Genomic DNA, 19942 nt, shown 5'->3' on the forward strand with positions numbered 1-19942 from the left:
TGCGGCTGCCCACGGACCCCCAATCCAACCTCTCCCAGATCCATGGGGTCCAGGGAATGAGGGAATGATCCCGCACACCCCAGAGCCCACTCCCAGCCCGGCTGCGGCTGCCCACGGACCCCCAATCCAACCTCTCCCAGTTCCATGGGTTCCAGGGAATGAGGGAATGATCCCGCACACCCCAGAACCCACTCCCAGCCCGGCTGCTCCAGCCTCTCCCAACCCCATGGGAATGATCCTACAAATCCCAGCACCCGCCCTCCAAGGGGCAGCAGGGATGCGCCCCAGAACCCGAGGCGCGGCACAGAGGGACCCCAAACCCCAGGGGATACATCCACCCTGTGCCACCTCCTCCCAGATGCTCCTTTTATCCCCAAAATCTCTGCCAGGACCCCCCCAGTTCCCCCCAGCCTTCCCAGTTCAGCCTCGCAGCAGCGGCGGCGGCGGCAGCGCCCGCCCACGCCCCGCTCCTTCCTCCTGTTTATCTCCAAGGAGTTTTATATCGGGGTTTTTTTCTCTTCAAAAAATCCCCCCAAATCCTTCTCCCTTTCTCCCAGAGGAGTTTCGCAGCTCGGGAGAAGCCGCAGCGGGGCACGGAGGGCAGAGGTGGCTGCGGTGCCCGGGCAGGGCTCAGCTGTGCCTCGGAGAGGCTCCGGGATTGGGAATTTTTGGGATGCGGGGTGGCAGGAGCAGGCAGGAATGCTGATGGCTTTCCCAGGCAGCCGATGTTTCTCTTTTCCCTTTATTTGCTTTGGAATTTTTGGGGTTTTTGGTTCATATTTGAGATGCTTTGCAGGCACAAACAGCCCGTTCGGGAGGGCAGCTCGGGGCTGTGACCTCCCCGGAGCCGGGGGGATCCAGGAAGGGCAGTTCTTAATTAATTAACCTCTAAATGGAATTAATTTATCCTACATGGATTTTTGTTTGTCCCGTAGGGATTTAGATCTGTCCTATAGGGATTTTATTTGTCCTATAGGGATTTATTTATTTGTCCCATAGGGATTTACATTTGTCCTATATGGATTTATTTGTCCTACAGAGAATTAAATTTGTTCTATAGGGATTTTATTTGTCCTATAGGGATTTATTTGTCCTATATGGGTTTATATTTCTCCTATATGGATTTTATTTGCCCTACAAGGATTTTTTTTTTGTCCTATATGGATTTATTTGTCCTGTATGGATTTATTTTTCCTATAGGGATTTTATTTGTCCTATAGGGATTTCTATTTGCCCCATAGGGATTTATTTATCCTATAAGGATTTTAGCTGTCCTATAGGGGTTTTATTTGTCCTATAGGGATTTATTTGCCCTATATGGATTTATATTTCTCCTATATGGATTGTATTTGTCCTATACCGATTTTATTCATTGTATATGGATTTAAATTTTTCCTGTATAGACTTTATTTGTCCTTTAGGGATTTAAATTTGTCCTATAGGGATTTATTTGTCCTGTAGGGATTTATTTGTCCCATATGGATTTACATTTGTCCCGTATGGATTTATATTTGTTTTATAGGGATTTTATTTGTCCTATAGGAATTATTTGCCCTATATGGATTTATGTGTCTCCTATATGGACTTATTTGTCCTATAAGGATTTTATTTGTCCTATATGGATTTATTTGATTCCCAGTTTGTCTCCAGCCCTGGTTTCTGGGAGCTTTGGGTACCAAACTCATCCAGGAGGAGGAAGAGGAGAGCTCCAAAGTTTGGGAACGGGGCTGGGGACACGTTTGGGGACAGTCCTTGGCAGGAGGGCTCCGGGGCTCCCTGCCTGGAGGGAACGCGATGAGGGATTTTCCCCATCCAGAGCCTCATTCCGGCCTTCATTCCTGGCTGGAATGACCCTGCTCCCTCCTGCTGTTTGTCCAGGAGAGGCTGCAGAGTGGAGCCGGGCATTCCAAAGGCCTCGGAAAACAGGGATTGGGGGCTCCAAGCGTGGAAACACTGCAGGCCTTGGAAAACAGGGATTGGGGGCTCTGAGCATGGAAATGCCACAGACCTCGGAAAACAGGGATTGGGGGTTCTGGGCATGGAAACACCACAGGCCCTGGAAAACAGGGATTGGGGGCTCTGGGCATGGAAATGCCACAGGCCCTGGAAAACAGGGATTGGGGGCTCCAAGCGTGGAAATGCCACAGACCTCAGAAAACAGGGATTGGGGGCTCTGAGCATGGAAACACTGCGGGACTTGGAAAATAGGGATTGGGGGCTCTGGGCATGGAAATGCCACGGTTTTCCTGCTGCTCCCGGCACAGCTGCAGGCAGCACCTGGAGACCTTCGGAGCCTCGATGTCCCAGAGGGAAGAGGCAGCCGTGACCTGAAATCCCGGAGCAACCCCCCCTGGAAAACATCCCGGAGCTTCCTGTGTCCTCCTGGTGTCCAGCGAGGGCCAGGGAGGTGGTTCCACATCCCATCCGGGGATGGAGCTCAGGGCTGGGACATCCATACCAGGGTGCCCACAAATGGGGCTGGAATGGGATCAGCATCCTGCTGGGATCGGTCCTGGCAGCTCCTGGCAGCCCTGGAGAGCCCACAGAGCCCTGGGAACATCCACGTCCCAACCGCGGGCACAGGGAAGGGAACTGTGAGCTCAGATGGGACTTGGCGGCCTCTGCAGCTCCCTCCCGTCCTCCCGGCGGGATTTGCCCCTGGATAATCCCGGCAGGCTCCTCTGGAAAGCCCAGATGTGTTTGGCTGCGTATCCATGGAGGTGTCAGCGCAGTCCAGGGACAGGAGGGAACATCGGGATGAGGAAACGCTTCAGAGTTTCCAGCTCTGCTCCAAATTAATCCCTTAACCTTTTCCAAGCCCTTTTTTCCAGTGGCTGCACGAAGCTCTGACCCTCTGCGTGCCGAGCCCGCCTCTCCCTGCACGGCCTGGAGGTGGGGATTTAGGGAATCCAGCGCCTTGGATTTGCAGGGAAGGGGATGGAGCTCACGCGCTGAGGCCAGCGGGGATCCAGAGGCACTTCCATGGGGCTGGGAACAGGGAATGGGCTGTGAGGACATTCCATGGGGCTGGGGACACGGAATGGGCTGCGAGGACATTCCATGGGGCTGGGAGCTTGGGATGGGCTGTGAGGACATTCCATGGGGCTGGGAACAGGGAATGGGCTGTGAGGACATTCCATGGGGCTGGGAGTTTGGAATAGGGCTCCAAGGACATTCCGTGGGACTGGGCACTGCCAGCACCGAGCCCACCCCACAACCAACCCACAGACCCCAAGACACCAGGCAGGAATCACACGAGATTCCACGCCTGGAATTACAGCAGGACGGGGAAAACGCTGCCCCAGCCTTTCCCAGCCTTTCCCAGCCAGGGACGGGAAGGGACAATGCGGGATTCGCCGTCCCTCCCTCAGCACGGGCAGCTCGCCCCATGCCAGGGAAGCTGTGGAGCACCTCCCATGGAAATCTGGTGATTCCAGGAGCTCCGGGAGCATCCGGGGCTGCCAGACGGGACGCGGGGCCGGAGCAGCCCCTGTCAGAGTTTCCAGCAGCGCTCCAGCGCTCGCTCGGCTGTTGCTCCGTCTCCGGGTGACCGACTCCCTCCAGATTCCCTCAAATCTCGATCCAAGAATGTTGTTTGGGCTGAAGAATGCGTGGCTGGGAAGGAAGGAAGGGAACAGGGAGGCTCGGGGTGAGCGGGGAGGTCGAGGGAGGCTTGGCTCGGCTCTTCCCGCTGACCTTCCCGCCCTGCAGTGGTTGGCCAGATGCGAGGCCGGGTCCCTCCACCCCAAAGGGATCCCATGGTCCCTGAATCCCCTCAGGATCCCCTTTCCCTGCCCCTCTTCCCGCTGCCTGCTCGTGTTGTGTCCCTGGGGGGATTCCAGGTGGGATTGCCCTCGGCAGAGCCCTGGGGGGGACGTCCGAGGTGAGGTAAATCCATCGGGATGTTCCTGAGGCACAGAGAATTCCAAGGGGCCCTGCAGAGACCAGATCTTGCTCTCCAGGGAATGGCAGGAGGAAGAGGAGGAGGAAGAGGAGGAAGAGGAGGAAGGAGGGAGAGGAGGAAGAGGAGGAAGAGGAGGAAGAGGAGGAAGAGGAGGAAGAGGAGGAAGAGGAGGAAGAGGAGGATTTCCATTGTGGATGGAGCGATCCAGCGGCACCTGGAGAGAGGAAGAGGAGGATTCCCTAGGATGGAGTGATCTAGAGGTATCTGGAGAGGAGGAAGAAGAGGAAGAAGAGGAAGAAGAGGAAGAAGAGGAAGAAGAGGAAGAAGAGGAAGAAGAGGAAGAAGAGGAAGAAGAGGAAGAAGAGGGTTCCCTGCACGGATGGAGTGATGAAGAGCCCCAGAAGATGCATTTTACATGGTCTGGAAAGAGCCAGGACTAGCAGGAAAAGGAATTTTAGGTTGCTGAAGTTCAGGAGAACCAGGAAAACCTGGGAGCCACCAGCTCCAGGCACTGGAAGTTCGGGAGCCTTTGGCCGTGGCCCAAACCTTGGAGCACAGAAGGGGCCCAGGGTTGTGGTTTCACTGCTCCTGCCCCACTCAGGTGATCCCAAAACCTTCCCCACACCCTGCCTGAGCAAGGCTGGAGGTGCCCATGGATTCCCTGGCTCCTACTTGGGAATCTCAGCACTGAAATCTCCTAAAAGAGTGGTTGGGACCTTGAAATCCTCAGGGATTTAAGGACAACGCCTGGCAGGGAACCCGCAGGACACAAATGTTCAACTCCCGGGATTGGTGACTCCCTCCCGGGATAGGGACACCAGGGAAAACCAGCAGGAGCGGGAGGACAGAACAGCAAGGCTGAAACGCCTTGGAAGTGTGGAAGGAGCAGAAATTTCCATGAGTGAAAACCAGGGAAGCTGCCGGAGGAGCCGAGGCTGACAGCGGCTGTCGCTGGATGCTCCGGCGGGGTTTAGTCCTCCCTCCATCCAGGCGGGATTCAGCCTCGGCAGGAGCAGCAGGGAAATGTTTTGTTGCTTTGTTTTGTTGGGAAGCATCCAGTCCCCACATCCCGATAAATCTGTGTCCATCCATGGGGAAGCTCCCAGCTCCCGGGCCTGGCGGATTAAAGGCAAAGCCGGGCCAGGTTCGGTCCTTCCAGATACAAAGCTCCAAAGGATTTGATCAAAACAGCTGGAAAAAATCCATCCAAAACAATCCTTGCTCAGTTTGGGCTGAAAAACCAAAGCAAAGCAGGCACGGAGGAGATGCAGCCTGGGATCCTGGAATAACCACTCCAGATGGGATTGAGCACTGATAAAGGACCGTGGGACTCCAGGAAGCCAGGGCAGCACATTCCCAGCTCCTGTCACCAGCTCCAGGCTTCCTTTGAGCAGCCAGCAACGGGGAATTGGTGTTTTTTGGGGGAAAAATGTGGAAAAATTTCACGGAACTCACTCAGGAAGCGCGAGGAGCTGGGATGAAAGGAGTGGGAGCAACGAGGTCCTATCAACAGCCAGCTCGTGCCAAGGGAGCCCTGCCAGGAACTTTGGGACACGGGGGATGGCTGGAGCATGAGATTCCAGGGTTGGATGGGGAAGAAAAGGGAGAAGCCACATGGGCTTCTTCAGATGGAAAATTTTCCCTTCCCTGAGATAATCCCGGTTCTGGTTGGGATGAGATCAGACAGAAAGTCCTGGATTCAGTGGGGAACACACGGACTGAGCTCCAGCATGCCGAAATTCCCTGGTTTAGGCTGGGAAAGGGGATGTGGCCGTAGGGAATGGCACCACTTGGAGCCATCTCCTGCAGGGAGGGCTCCTCAGCATTCCCAGGGCACCACTGGAAGCCACCAGGGCAGGTTCCTCCTCCAAAGGGAGCATATCCCGGATCGTGGATACTTCCAGAAGCTGGAGAGGCTGGAATTCCTTCGTTCACCTAGCTGGGCACTGTCTGCTTTTCCAGAAAAACCTCCAGGCCCTGAAATCCTTGGAGCTGTTGGACGGAGATGCTCCGATGCCATCGGAGCAGGGCGCAGCAGATGGTCCTGGCTGCCACTGCCCTCACACCAATTTCCCGGGAATTCAGCTCCCTGGGAGCAGGATCCAACCCCTCCATCCTCTCCATCATCCCAAAGCCTCCAGCCCTTCCCTTCCATGTGGGATGCCTTCTCCAGCTGCCACCGCAACGCTCGGAGGGGGCAAAAAAATTCCCCCCAGCTCCTTTCCCGGGGGTTTTCCTCCCTTCCCTTGTCCTCTTTTTCCACTTTTTCCACATCCTCCCGCCCTGCAGACGGGCTGTGCTTTCCAGGCACATTTCCCTTCCCAAATATTCGGGATTTCTGGCCAAGTCCCCGGTGTACAGCGTGTCCCTCCAAGCCGGGCTACCGAACTCCCCTCACATCCCTGCTCCTCCTCCTCCTCCTGCTCGGGATCGATCGGGATCCCTGCAGGGCTCCCCCGGGGAGGATGTTTTGGCTGGGAATTTTCTATGGAAAACAAGGAGAAACGGAGCCCAGAGGGGGGAGCTGGCACCTGCTGAGCTCCGCTAAGCAATTCCAGGCTCCTGGGAGGATCCGGGAGCGCGGCTGGAGCTGGGCAAGGGACGCTCGGGGCTCCTCCTTTCCTTTCCTTGCGGGAGGAAATGCTTGGAGAAGCCGGGAAGAGCCGGCTCCAAAGTGCTCAGGGAGCCAGGATGGGGATGAGGGGACAGGGATGGGGGAGCTGTGACAGATTTGCTCACTGGGATGAGCCCTGGGACACCGGGATGAGCTCTGGGACACCGGGATGAGCTCTGGGACACCGGGATGAGCCCCAAACCCTCTTCCCAACCATGGACCACCCTCAGGACATGCTCCTCTTCCCTATCCCCACATTCCCACCCTGGCTCAGCCGTGGGGGGATGGATGAGACCCCCCAGTTCCGGGGGGATGGATGAGACTCCCCCTCAGTCCACGGTGGATTTTCCCAGCCTGCAGAAATGCCAGCCTGGCATCCCCGTGCTGCCAAGCCCAAGACAAATTCCCGCTGTCACAGTGGCCCCTTTGGTCGGGAATTTATTTACCTTGGATGCTGCCGCCTTATCGTTCATGGAAATGTTTATCCCAAATATTTAACGGCAGCACTGCACAAACTGAGGCTTCCTGGGGAGCAGTCGGAGCAGGACCGACCTCTCCCCTCCTGGTAGTGTAAAAATTAAGGATAATTCCCCATTTTCCCCAAAATTCCCATCCTCAACACCTCCAAAATCCTATATCCTGGTAGTGTAAAAATTAAGGATAATTCCCCATTTTTCCCAAAATTCCCATCCTCAACACCTCCAAAATCCGGTATCCTGGTAGTGTAAAAATTAAGGATAATTCCCTATTTTTCCTCAAAATCTCATCCTCAACACCTCCAAAATCCGATATCCTGATAGTGTAAAAATTAAGGATAATTCCCCATTTTTCCGCAAAATCTCATCCTCAACACCTCCAAAATCCGATATTCCCTAATCTGGCCAGCGGCCTCCTCACGGCTCCCTGATGAGAAACGCAGGAGAGCCCTGGAAAACAACATCCCGATCCCGCTAAGTCGTTAAACAGAGGGAGCCTGGAAAGTGCCAACACTCCTGAGAGAAAAGACGGAGAGAGAGAGAGAGAGAGAGAGAGAGGGAGGAAAGAAATCGCAGGTTATTTATAACAGGCAGCACCAGGGGCTCTCCAGTCTCTCCTGCAAAGCTGCAGCAGCTGGGAGGTCACTCCCGAAAATCCCGGCCGAGCCCGTGCTCTGCCAGCTCAATATTTGCTCTGGGATCCGGGATCTGGGATCTGGGGCGGGCACCCGGCGCTGCGGCTCGGGAGCCCCCCTCCCATGCTGCCGGTGCCGCGGCACAGCCCCGAGCAGCCTTTGCACAGGAGGAGCTCACCTCGGTAAGTCCAGCTCGGCGGGGTTGGGTTTTTTTGGGAGTTTTTATTCTTATTTGGTTGGTGTTTTTTTTTTTTTAAAAAGCTGATTTCCATTCCCGCGCCCCGGGAAGCGCCTGGCAGCGCCAGGGGTGGCACAGCTTGGAGAGATGGAGCTGCCGCGCTGCCAGGGAAGCACTTCCCTCCTGCCCACTTCTCCTGATGCCCAGTTCTGCTGCTGCTCATCTCTCCTGCCCACTTCTCCCGATGCCCACCTCCCTTCCCACCTGCTTCTCCTGCTGCCCATCTCCCTTCCCATCCACTTCTCCTGATGCCCCTCTCTTTTCCCATCCACTTATCCTGATGCCCATCTCCTTTCCCACCCATCTCCCCATCCCACCTCCCCTCGTCCCCACTTCTCCTCATGCCCATCTCCCCTCCCGCCCCTCTGCCATCTCCATGCCCACTTATCTGGGATCTGGACACCTTCCCCGATGTCCATCCAGGCTGGGCAGTGCCCCCCATCCCATCCCATCCCATCCCATCCCATCCCATCCCATCCCATCCCATCCCATCCCCTGGGAAATGGGAACAGCAGCACCAGGATGACCCCATGGATGGCCACAGTCCGGGAAGTCCCTCGCCCCAAATCCTTGGAATGAGGAGCTGCCCCCATTGTCCCAGCAGCTCCTGGCACAGCGCAGGGACACCAGGAGGGGTCCAGGGACCTCAGTCCCACCCCAAAGCCGGGGGTGAACCCCACAAACAACGAGGGGACAGTAGGGTCTGCTGGGAACAGGTTTTGGGGTCACCAGCAGGTTGAAGGGGGGCACTGGGAAAGGTGGGGGGACCCCAGGGATGGAGATTTTCCCCCCAGGGATGGAGTTTTCCCCTCCAAGAATGGACTTTTTCCCCCAGGGATGGAGTTGTTCCCTCCAGGGATGGAGTTGTTCCCTCCAGGGATGGGGTTTTTTCCCCCAAGGATGGAGTTTTCCCCCCAGGGATGGAGTTTCCCCCCCAGGGATGGAGTTTTTTTTCCCCAGGGATGGACGTTTTCCCCCAGGGATGGAGTTTTTCCCCCCTAAGGATGGAGTTTTCCCCTCTAGGAATGGACATTCCCCCCAGGGATGGAGCTTTTCCCCCCAGGGATGGAGCTTTTCCCCCCAGGGATGGGTTATTTTCCCCCAAGGATGGAGTTTTCCACCCCGGGATGGACTTTTTTCCCCAAGGATGGACATTTTCCCCCAGGGATGGAGTTTTTTCCCCCAGGGATGGAGCTTTTTCCCCCAGGGATGGAGCTTTTTCCCCCTTAAGGATGGGGATTTTCCCCCAGGGATGGACTTTTTCCCCCCTAAGGATGGACTTTTTCCCCCCAGGGATGGGGTTTTGCCCCCAGGGATGGGGTTTTGCCCCAGAGGGGCCCCCGGGCAAAGGCTGCCAAGAGGGTGGAGAAGCCGGCGGCTCTGGTATGAGAGCAGGCACAGAGCCCTGGAGCAGCAGCAGGAGGAGGAGGAGAAACTCCTCTGCCCCTGCCAAGCTCCCCGTGGCACTCAGCATCCCGCAGAACCCCATCCCGAGCACACAGAGCAGGAAAAGCAGGGAAAAAAGGGAGAAATCCAGGCAGCCAGGCCTGGCTGCCGCCACCCCTATCCCTCTTTTTCCCTGTGCCAGGCTGTCCCGGTGGCAGGGCAGGGTGCTCTGTGCCTTCTGTGCGTGCCAGGCCGGGTGTCCCCTCCCTGCTGCGGGCTGGGGACACGGCCAGCGGTCAGCAGGTGACCTCAGGGCCACCCCTGGTGCAGCAAAAGGGGGACACTGGTCCTCACTGGTCCTTACTGGTCTCTGCTGTCCCTGCCAGAGCAGAGCTGGCAGTGACACCCTCCCAGCCACGTAGGATCCTCTCCCGCTCCCAGCAGCGGAATTCCTGGAGGGATTTCAAGCTGCCTGGCTGCAGGAACACCCCGTGCGCTCATTTATCCCGGGATGAGGAGTCGGGATGACTCCAGAGCTGGAATCCTCCCGCTGCGGCCCCACCTGGGCACGGCAGGAGGCGGCCGCGGGGGTCAGGGTTTGCCTCATTCCCTGCTCTCCTCTGGATCCGTCACCAGGAGATGTCCCCTCTCCCCGGCCGCACCGAGGGGCCGGAGGGTGCTGCCCCTTCTCGTGTCTGGGGAAATCGAGGGTAGGAAGGGGTTTCAGCTCCAAAATGAGGCAGGATTTGTTTACCGGGATCTGCATCCTGCTTTTCCGTGGGGGAAGGGAGAGCTGGATGAAACCCACAGCGATTCCTGTCACCAGCCAGCGGAGCATAAATAGCTCCTTCAAAAGACGCCGCGAGCTCTTTCAAACGATGCCTCGAGCTCCCAGAATCACCCTGAGCTGGCAGCTTCCCCTCTCCGCCACAGGACTGAAATCCCTTCTCCAAGGGAATCCAAGTTCCTTCTCCTCCTTCCCATGCAGAGCCAACCCCTCGGATCAGGGCTCGTGTGACTTCGCACAAACCCGTGGCTCCCAAATCCCCATCCTCCACCCAGAAATCGCACCAGGAATACCCCAAAAATCAGGATTTCACAAGCAAATCTCCACCCAGGTGGAGGTTTCTCCCAAATTTCCACTGGGGACAGAGGTTCCTCCCAGATCTCCAGCGGTTTCTCCCAAATCTCCACCAGGAGTGGAATTTCCTCCAAAATCTCCAGCGGGGATGAAGATTTCTCTCAAATCTCTGCTGGTTTTTCCCAAATCTCCACTGGGGATGGAGGTTTTTCCCAAATCTCCACTGGGGATGGAGGTTTTTCCCAAATCTCCACTGGGGATGGAGGTTTTTCCCAAATCTCCACTGGTTTCTCCCAAAATTCCACTGTCAGGGAGTCCTCTCCCAAATCTCCAACAGGCTGGAGGTTTCCCCGAGGTGAAAAGGGGGAAGATCAGGTAACTGCTCACAGGGGAAGTGTCCACAACCGGGGATTTTTGGGTCGGATTCCCTCATCTCCCAATCCTCCAGCTCTGCCGCTCCCCAGCTCATCCTCCCACGGCTTTGTCCCCTCGCAGGTCCCTCCAGCACCATGCCTCGGGCCACCACCCTCATCCTCATCCTGGCCGGGCTCTGCGGGTCCTCCCTGGGCCAGTACAATGAGGAGGAGGACCTGGCGTGGCTCCAGTACTACCTGCGGCAGTCCCGCGTCTCCTCCTACAACTACGTGCCCTACTACGAGGAGGAGAGCCCCGCGTACGCTTACTCCTACCCCTCTGCCACCGACACGGAGCCCGAGCCGGAGCCGGAGCCGCAGCAAGCCACGCCCTGGCGGTGTCCCCAAGAGTGTGACTGTCCCCCCAACTTCTCGTCGGCCATGTATTGTGACACCCGCAACCTGCGGTACCTGCCGTTCGTGCCGTCGCGCATGAAATACGTCTACTTCCAGAACAACCTCATCACCTCCATCCAGGAGGGAGCCTTCGACAACGCCACGGAGCTGGAGTGGCTGGCGCTGCACAACAACCAGATCAGCAGTGAAAAGATGGGGAAAAGGGTTTTTGGGAAGCTGCAGCGCCTGGAGAGGCTCTACATGAACAACAACAACCTGACGCGGCTGCCCAGCCCGCTGCCGCGCTCGCTGCGCGAGCTCCACCTCTCCTACAACCACATCTCCAAGGTGCCTTCCAACGCTCTGGAGGGGCTGGAGAACCTCACGGCGCTGTACCTCAGCCACAACTTCATCTTCGAGATGGGCGCGTCCCTCAAAGGGCTCAAGTCGTTGATCCTCGCTGACCTGAGCTACAACAACCTCAGGAAGGTCCCGGATGGGCTCCCGGTGTCCCTGGAGCAGCTGTACCTGGAGTACAACTACATCAACGCCATCCCCGACGATTATTTCCAGGTGTCCCCCCGGCTGCTCTACGTGAGGATGTCCCACAACAGCCTGACCAACCAAGGGCTCTCCAGCAACACCTTCAACAGCAGCAGCATCCTGGAGCTGGACCTGTCCTACAACCGGCTCCAGAAGATCCCGCGGGTCAACACCAACCTGGAGAACCTCTACCTGCAGGGCAACCAGATCAATGGTGAGCAGGGCCGGGAGAATGGGGGTGAAAAACCCCCAGGAAGCTGCCTGGGGTGGTGGTTTGAGCAGGAATTTGGGATTTGTGAGGATTCCAAGCGGTCCTGGGCAAGGCACAGGTGGGAGATGTTGCGTCCCAGTCCTGTGGGATCGCTGCACTGGTTTTTGGGGTGTTTCTCAGGAGCCTGAGCATCTCCTGGGGTTGGAGATGGCAGAAAGTGGGAGATGAACCAGCTGGGGAGGGGTCTGTGGGGTCAGGAGGGGTCACGGCACTGGGCAGAGCTGGGGGGTCCCCACAGTCACGCTGGGGATACAGAACGGCCTGGGCAGCACCAGAACAGGGCTCAGGGACATTCCTCAGTGCCAGCACAGGGCACAGGGACATTCTCCAGTGCCAGCACAGGGCTCAGGGACATTCCCCAGTGCCAGCACAGGGCTCAGGGACATTCCCCAGCGCCCAAGGGCCAGCACAGGGCACACAGATATTCCCCAGTGCCAGCACAGGGCACAGGGACATTCTCCAGTGCCCAAGGGCCAGCACAGGGCACAAGGACATTCCCCAGTGCCAGCACAGGGCTCAGGGACATTCCCCAGTGCCCAATGCCAGCACAGCCCCCTCAGTCCCTCCCACGACCCCAGTCTGTGGCTCCAGGGGTCACAGCGGTGGGCAGAGCCACTCTGGGGACACAGAACACCCTGGGCAGTGCCAGCACAGGGACATTCCCCAGTGCCCAGGGGCCAGCACAGGGCACAAGGACATTCCCCAGTGCTCGGGGCCAGCACAGCTCCTCTGTCCTCTCCCCAGCCCCATCCACGTCCCCAAAACCCCCCCAAGCGTCCCCCTGCAGCTGAGGGGTCCGTCCTTCCCGCAGGAGCTCTCAGCGCTGCGATCCCGATCTCCTGCCAGGCCTGCCGCTCCCTCCCCTCGATACACAAATAAATAAAGGGAACAGATTGTTCTGGGGCTGCTATTTATAAAAACGGGCTGGAAAAATAAACCCCCGAGCAAAACCTCCCGGAAAAACCCGGCCTTGCTCCTTTCACCTGCCAGGCCCTGAGGGCAGGAGTTGGAATCGGGAGGTTGGGGATGGGGATGGGGATGGGGATGGGGAGATGTCAGTGCAGCCATCAGCTGTTGCAGGGAAAACACAGAACCCCGCAGCGCGGAGCTGCCAGCAGCACAGACACGGGAACAGATTCCCAAATGTTTGCTTTCCGAAGCCGGAGCTGCCGCCGTCTGCCCACAAACGCCGGCTCCTCCTCCTCCCGCTGCGGGTCCCGCTGACCCCCACAGCACCCCCAGATCAGGGATGCGGCTCCAGGAGCGCGATTCCAACCCCTCCGGAGCATCCAGACCGCGGTCGTGCCCTTCCGCCCCACCGAGGGTCCCCTCTGGGGGTGCAGCCCCCTCCCAAATCCCAGCGTGGCTCCCCCAGCATCCCGCTGCCTTTTCCAGCAGCATCCCGGCCTGGAGCTCTGCTGCCCTCTAGGCCCAGATCCTGCGAGAAAAAAAACAAATTAAATATATTTTGGAGTTTGTTCCATCTCTCGCTTCCAAAGCCGGCCTGGGCTGCGCTGGAATTTCCCTGCCTGGCGCCGGCAGCAGAGGGGCAGAGAGGGGACGGCTGGGATGGGGACAGGGACATCCCTGCTCCCGGACACGCTGCCCGGGGGTCCCACGGTGGCCAGGGGGGTCAGGGGATGGAGGCTGCAGCACAGGGAGCCTCCAAAAGAGGCTGGGAAGGCAAATCCTGATGGAAAGCGACGTTTTCCATCCGACTCCACCCTCCGAGCGCTCCATCCAGGGGAGCCAAGGGCGCTGCTTCCAAAGCCTTGGATAGGCACAAACCCTCCTGCTCCTTCTGGCTGCGGCCAGGAGCACCAGGAGCCCTTGGAGTTTGAGGCGCTGAGTCCAAATCCATGGGAAAAATCAGTGAATTTGGGCTGCTCCCATTTTTTTTTTTCCCTGCCTGCCTCCACCCAAAGCAGCTCTCGGAGGTCGATCCCGCAGACAGAGCATTTCCCACGCTGATCCCCTAAAATCAGCCCTGTGGGGAAGGTTGTAGGGAGTTCAGCTCCATCTCCTCTCCTTCCCAGAGTTCTCCATCAGCAGCTTCTGCTCCGTGGTGGATGTCATGAACTACTCCCGGCTCCAGGTGCTGCGGCTCGACGGGAACGAGATCAAGCGCAACGCGGTGCCCCCGGACGCGCCGCTGTGCCTGCGCCGGGCCACCGTCATCGAGATCTGAGCCGGCCCCGCCGCCCTCAGGACTTGTGTCCCTCGTTCCCAGGGAATCCCTCATTCCCAGGGAATCCCTCATTTCCCATCCGACTCGGCTTCGCAGCAGTGCAATCACAGGGTGCTCCGATCTGCGCCCAATTTGCCCTAAATTCTCCCTCTTCCCATGCAGGGTGGGGCAGATCCCGGCTCTGAGCCCTCTCTGGCCCCGCCACAGCCACCCCACAAAGCCCCGTGCCCACTGTCACCTCCTCCCCCAGATCGGGGTGGGGCACAGCAGGGATGGGGCTCGTCCCACCTTGGGAATCCAGCCCTGAGCATCTGATCCCAATCCCGACCCCAAAACCGGATCTGAACCCCCTGGGCCAGCAATCCCTGGAAGGAGCATCCAAGGGGTTGGGAGCTGCAGGAGTGAAGGGTTAAAGATCTCCAGGCTGGAGGATCCCTCAGAGTGGGACGAGGAGGGGCAAATCCACCCCTTCTCTTCCTTTTTCCCCCTTTTCCATCAGCCTCCTGCTCCGGAATTAATGGAGAGAAACCCTAAAAGAGAGAAACCTTCCCTGGGGTCAGAGGGAAACCCCCTGAGGAACAGCCTGGCCATGGAAGGGGTCCCAAATCTTCCTCCCAAACCCCTGGATCAGGGCAGGATGGGGAAATTCCTGGTGCTGTCACCCCCGGCTGCCTGGGCACCCCTCCCTGAGCTCCCTCCCTGCCCAGGCCCCCGGGATATCCCAATTAAAACCCCCCAAATAATCACAGATCCACGTTGGAATTCCCTAAAAACCCCGAATTCCCCAACTCGGACCCTCGGCCGGCTGAGTTTGAGGACCGAAGGGGCAGCTGAGCTTTGGGGGTGACCTGCCCAGGTGGCCCCTCCGCGTTGTTCCTGCATGCAAAGAGCATTAAAAATAAAAAACCCCCCAAAATCCTATAATTTCACCAGCATGAACTGTAAACCCCAAACCCATCAATAAAACCCTTCCCGCACCTGCACCCAGCGCGTCCCGGGAGCTCTGCAGCCTCTCCTCTGCTCCAGAGGGTTTTCCAGACATAAATCCAGGCTGGAATTGCCGTCTAGCGGCTGTCCCGGGCATGGCAAGGAGCATTCCCGAGGAGCACCCGCATCCCGGTGAAATTCCGGGGAAAATACCCCGGGAAAGGGTCAGCGGGGACAGGGAGGCAGGGAGGGAGGGAGGGAGGGAGGGAGGCACCACCGACGGGGTTTTTTCCAGGTGTTTTCCTGGTCCCTCAGGATTCGTGCCTGAGGATTTTTAACAGCTGAGCTGGGGGATGTTTAAAAATAGGGGGGAAAAATTAGGAATTTCACATGGACGGGAGCAAAAAGTGCCATTGCCCAGGCTGGGAGCAGCCAGGGAGGCAGAACCCGCAGGACTCTGTGGGATGCAGGAGCTGGACTTCCAAAAACCCCAAATCCCTGGATGGGAGCAGCCAGGGAGGCAGAGCCCACAGGATTCTGTGGGATGCAGGAGTTGGGGTTCCAAAAACCCCAATTCCTGGCTGGGAGCAGCCCCAAAACTCCCCCCAAGACTCCTTGGGAGGCCAGGCAGGAGAGGCAGGAAGATCCTGCTCCAAATCCTTTGGGACACCCCTTCCCCATCCCAGGGTGCCACAAGGACATTCGCATCCTCATCCCAACCTCCCAAACCCCGTCCCAAAGAGAGATCCAAACCCTCCTGGAGGCACCAGGAGCCCTCATTTGGGATCCCGCCACACCCCAGGACCCCGGGAATGTCACAGAGGCTCCTCTCCCGGCTGGAAGGGTGGCCCTGGGTGTCCCTGCCCCAAGGGAGCAGCGCCAAGGTTTGGGATCTGCTCCCAGGGGTGCCCAGTACAGTCAGGAGAATTATGGGGTGGAAAAACGTGGAAAGAAGTAGAGGTGAAATTTGGGGTTTTCGGGGGAACATCTGGGGATCCCATCTCCCCTCATTCCCGACTCAGGTTTGTGCCCCAGAAATCCAGCAACTCCTTCCCAAATCCCGGCCTGCAGGACCCAAAGGGGTTGGGGAAATTTTAGGGAGCCCCGATCATTTCAGGGGGATCTGGGAAGGGAACGAACAAAACCCAGGAGCTCCAAAGCTCCTCCAGCAGCCGCTGGATCCAGGCAGGGCTGGGAATTCCTGATTCCCACCAGCTGGGGGGAAGGGGAGGGGGCAGAGGATCAGGACCCCCCCCTGCCCTGCTTCCCCCCCCACCCCCGCCCCAAAATCCAGGGACAGCCCCCATTGGTCCCACGGGCGCCCAATCTGTGCCTTGTTGTGGTGGGAACAGCAGGGAACGGGGCTTGGATCCCCCTCCTCATCCCCTTCCTCCTCCTCCTGTTGCCGGGAGGAGCTGCGGGGTCCGGGGGGCCCCTGGATCCCACCGGGAAGGAGGAGGAGGAGGGGGGAGTTCAGGGCTTTGTCCAGACCCACAGAGCAGGAAAAAAATCCCCAAACCAACCCAAACAACCCCCCTGGAGGGGGTTTTGGGGCGCTGCTGCGGGGACCGGCAGCTGCAGCCCCCCCGAAATCCCATCTGGGCTGTGGGGTTCTGCCAAGGACCCTCCTGGGGTGGGGGATGTCAAAACCCAGCAACCCATGGGGACCAGCAGGATTTCTCCAGAACCCCCCCGATTTTTCCCCTAAAACCCCCCAGATTTTTCCCTAAAACCCACAAATTCCACCTCTACTCCTTTCCACCTCCCCCCCCCCCCCCAATTCTCCTCCTCCCCTCGCTTTTTTTCCCCCTCCCCTTTGCAGCCTCCCTCCCTCAGCTCCGACACTTCCCAGACTGTTTGTAAACATTCCCTGGAGGATGTTTCCTCAGGAAGCGCCAATTTCTGTTGGAAAACAACCCCTCCAAATATTTCCTTTTTGGAGAAGCACAAAAAAAACAAAACCAAAAAAAAACCCAAAAAAACCCAGGCAGCGAGGCAGCGGGATATGGGATCATCTCAGCGCTTCCAGGGGGATCCAGGATGGAAAACCCTCCCAGGAATGGGGACAGGAGCTCAGGACGTGCCCCAAAGCGGTGCTGGCAGGCAGGGAAATGTCACCGCTGTCGCATCCTCTGTTGCTCCCTTTGCTCGATTCTTCCCGGATTGAACCCAAAACCTCTCCTGGCCGGGGACAAAGGGACACGGGGTGGGGCAGGTCCCGCCGCCGCCGCCTCTGGGCCGGGGGTGGGTGGGGACGATAATTAAAGTTGATAATTAATTAGCAACTGCCGGGATCCGGCCGCGGCAGCTGGGAGGTGATAAGGATCCCGGGAGGGGGGACACCACTCCTGGAAGAGGCTGAGGATTGAAGGGATGGGGGGGGTGGGTCCTGCTCCCACAGCTCCAAAATTGGGGCGGGATTTTGGGATTTGGGGGATTTGGGGGGGTCTCCAGTCTAGGAAGATGCGTAGTTCCCCCCTCTGAGATCCCGAACGCTTTGTCGGGACCATTGGGAGGGTCGTGCTCCCCACAACCCCTTCCAGCAGCGTTTTGGGTTTGGGAGGGGGGAGATTTAGGCAGGAAATTCCCGATCTGTGCAGCTCCACATCAGGAGTAAAACCGAGCTGGGATTCCGGGTGTCTCCATCCACCTTGGGAAGACGCTGCCCCCTCTGACATCCCCAACACTTTGTGGGGTCCATGGGGAATATCCTGCTCCCCAAACCCCCCCGCCAGCAGCGTTTTTGGCATCGGGGAGGGGGAGGTTTGGGCAGGAAATTCCCGATCCGTTCAGCTCCCATTCTTGCCGCCCCTTTTGTTCCCCGGCCATCTGTCCCGCGGCCCCGCTCGCCCCACGCTCCCTCTGCGCGTGCCATAAATATCAAGCCGGGCTTTGTCTCTGCCCCAAAAGGCCCCTAAAGGCCCCCCTAAAGCTGCTGGGGGCTGGCACGGCCACGGGGCACTGAGGGGTCTCTGGTTTGGGGGACACGGGCTCAGCATCGCCCTTCTGCCCTCTCCTGCTGCCCCAGGAGGTTTTGGGGTGGTGCTGAGAGGGGAATTGCTCTGACACCACAACCATCCATGGGATCCGTGAGCAAGGCCTTGGGATGGGGCTGAACCCCGTCACCAAGTGGGAAAAAAAAGGGAGAAATGGGAATTTTTAGCCGGAACGTTGGGGCGGAGCTCCGTGGTTGCACCTCAAAATCTGTGCTGAGCACTCAGAGGGGAATTTGTGGGGTACAACCCCCTAAAAATCAAAGAAATGCACCATAAATCGAGGAAAACGCCCTCCCAGAGCCAGGGCATCCCGGTTTTTAGGCAGGATTGGCACCCAGAGGGACAATCTCTGGGAAGGAGGGATGAGTTTTGAGGGAGCCCCACAGGCGCGCCTCATCCCAATCCAGCCTTTTTAAATCCCAACAAAGCAGCGGCCGAGCCAGGCGGGGCAGCTGCTCCGCTCCAGCCGCGGCCTTGCCCTTCCCTGTTTTATCCCGTGCCATAATGGGAACAAACTCCCCGCTCCAAGGGCATTGTCCGAGGGGAAAGGAGCCTCGCCCTCCGTCTGGCAGCTGGGAACGCCGCGGGCTCAGGGATATTGTTCCCTTCAGCCCATTCCCGGTGACATTTCCTGGATGTCCCCAACAGGAGCGGGTGTGGCAGTGACACTGTGTCCCCGCAGCAGCGACACCGGGAGCTGCCCCATTCCTGCTGTTCCAGGCACGGAATCCCTTGGGGATGGGGACAGGAGGTCCCTTGGGGATGGGGGTAGAGAATTCCTTGGGGACGGGGACAGGAGGTTCCTTGGGGATGGGGGCAGAGAATTCCTTGGGGATGGGGGCAGAGAATTCCTTGGGGACAGGGACAGGATGTCCCTTGGGAATGGGGGCAGAGAATCCCTTGGGGATGGGGACAGGAGGTTCCTTGGGGATGGAGGCAGAGAATCCCTTGGGGATGGCGGCAGAGAATTCCTTGGGGATGGGGACACAGCATCCCTTGGGGACAGGGACAGGATGTCCCTTGGGAATGGGGGCAGAGAATCCCTTGGGGACAGCGACAGGAGGTTCCTTGGGGGTGGGGGCAGAGAATTCCCTGGGGATGGGGACACAGCATCCCTTGGGGACAGGATGTCCCTTGGGGACGGGGGCAGAGTCTCGCTTGGGGACAAGAGCACAGCATCCCTGGGACACGGGGGACACGATGTCCTTGGAAATGGAAAAACAGCATCCCCTGGGGACAAGGGACATGATGTCTCCTGGAGACTGGGGCACAGCATCCCTTGGGGACAGAGCCCCAGTGTCCCTTGGGGACAAGGGCACAGCACCCTCAGGGCTGGCAGGGCACCGCTGTCCCTCCAAGGGACACAGCACGGGCAGCTGTGACAGGGACACGTCCGGGCACCTCCCTGCGGGTGAGCTGGGTGGGATGAGGGGCTCAGCATCCAGAGCCCCCTTCAAACACCAACAAAATTCCCATTTTAATAAAGAATAAAACCCCTCCAAACCCCCCCCGGGGGGCCGGGCGGGCTCTGCCCTGACCCGTGCGGCGCTGAGGCCTCTTTCCCCCGGCTCCCGGCCCTTCCCCGGGGAAACAAAAGGTGCAAAGTTTAGTGGTGCATGAAAGGAGAAACAAAACCGCGGCCCCGGCCCCGCCGCGCTCCCCCCGCCCCAGCAGACAGATGGCAAACAGTTGTCCCCGCACACCAGTTGCTCGCTGTCGCCAACAAACCCCTTTTATCCCCTCCGGGTCATAAATGGGAGCTGCTGGAGCCGGCCCCAGCCCGGGAGCAGCCGGGGTGGGCATGGGGCCGGGATGGGGCCGGGATGGGGCCGGGATGGGGCCGGGATGGGGCCGGCTGTTCCCATGGGACGCTCAGTGGGACACAAACCCGCAGCTGAAGCAGCTCCTGTCCCCCCGCCCATCGTGGCAGGGCG

General features: G+C 58.5%; 1 protein-coding gene across 1 annotated transcript; it reads left to right on the forward strand.

The window, feature by feature from the left end:
• Window positions 1–7543: 7543 nt before the first annotated feature.
• Window positions 7544–15068, forward strand: FMOD (fibromodulin). The gene is made up of 3 exons (XM_010404367.4): window positions 7544–7811; window positions 10830–11840; window positions 13934–15068. The coding sequence occupies exons 2-3, from the start codon at window positions 10844–10846 to the stop codon at window positions 14083–14085; spliced, it is 1149 nt and encodes a 382-aa protein (XP_010402669.2). The 5' UTR covers window positions 7544–7811; window positions 10830–10843; the 3' UTR covers window positions 14086–15068.
• Window positions 15069–19942: the final 4874 nt, after the last annotated feature.

This window comes from Corvus cornix, chromosome 26 (genome assembly GCF_000738735.6).
Source record: "Corvus cornix cornix isolate S_Up_H32 chromosome 26, ASM73873v5, whole genome shotgun sequence".
NCBI lineage: Eukaryota > Metazoa > Chordata > Aves > Passeriformes > Corvidae > Corvus > Corvus cornix.

Bases quoted from the DNA above. Each gene is read 5' to 3' on its own strand.
- FMOD (XM_010404367.4), top strand. From the start codon at position 10,844: ATGCCTCGGGCCACCACCCTCATCCTCATCCTGGCCGGGCTCTGCGGG. The intron at 11,841-13,933 runs GTGAGCAGGGCC...TCTCCTTCCCAG, and splicing joins GCAGGGCAACCAGATCAATG to AGTTCTCCATCAGCAGCTTC.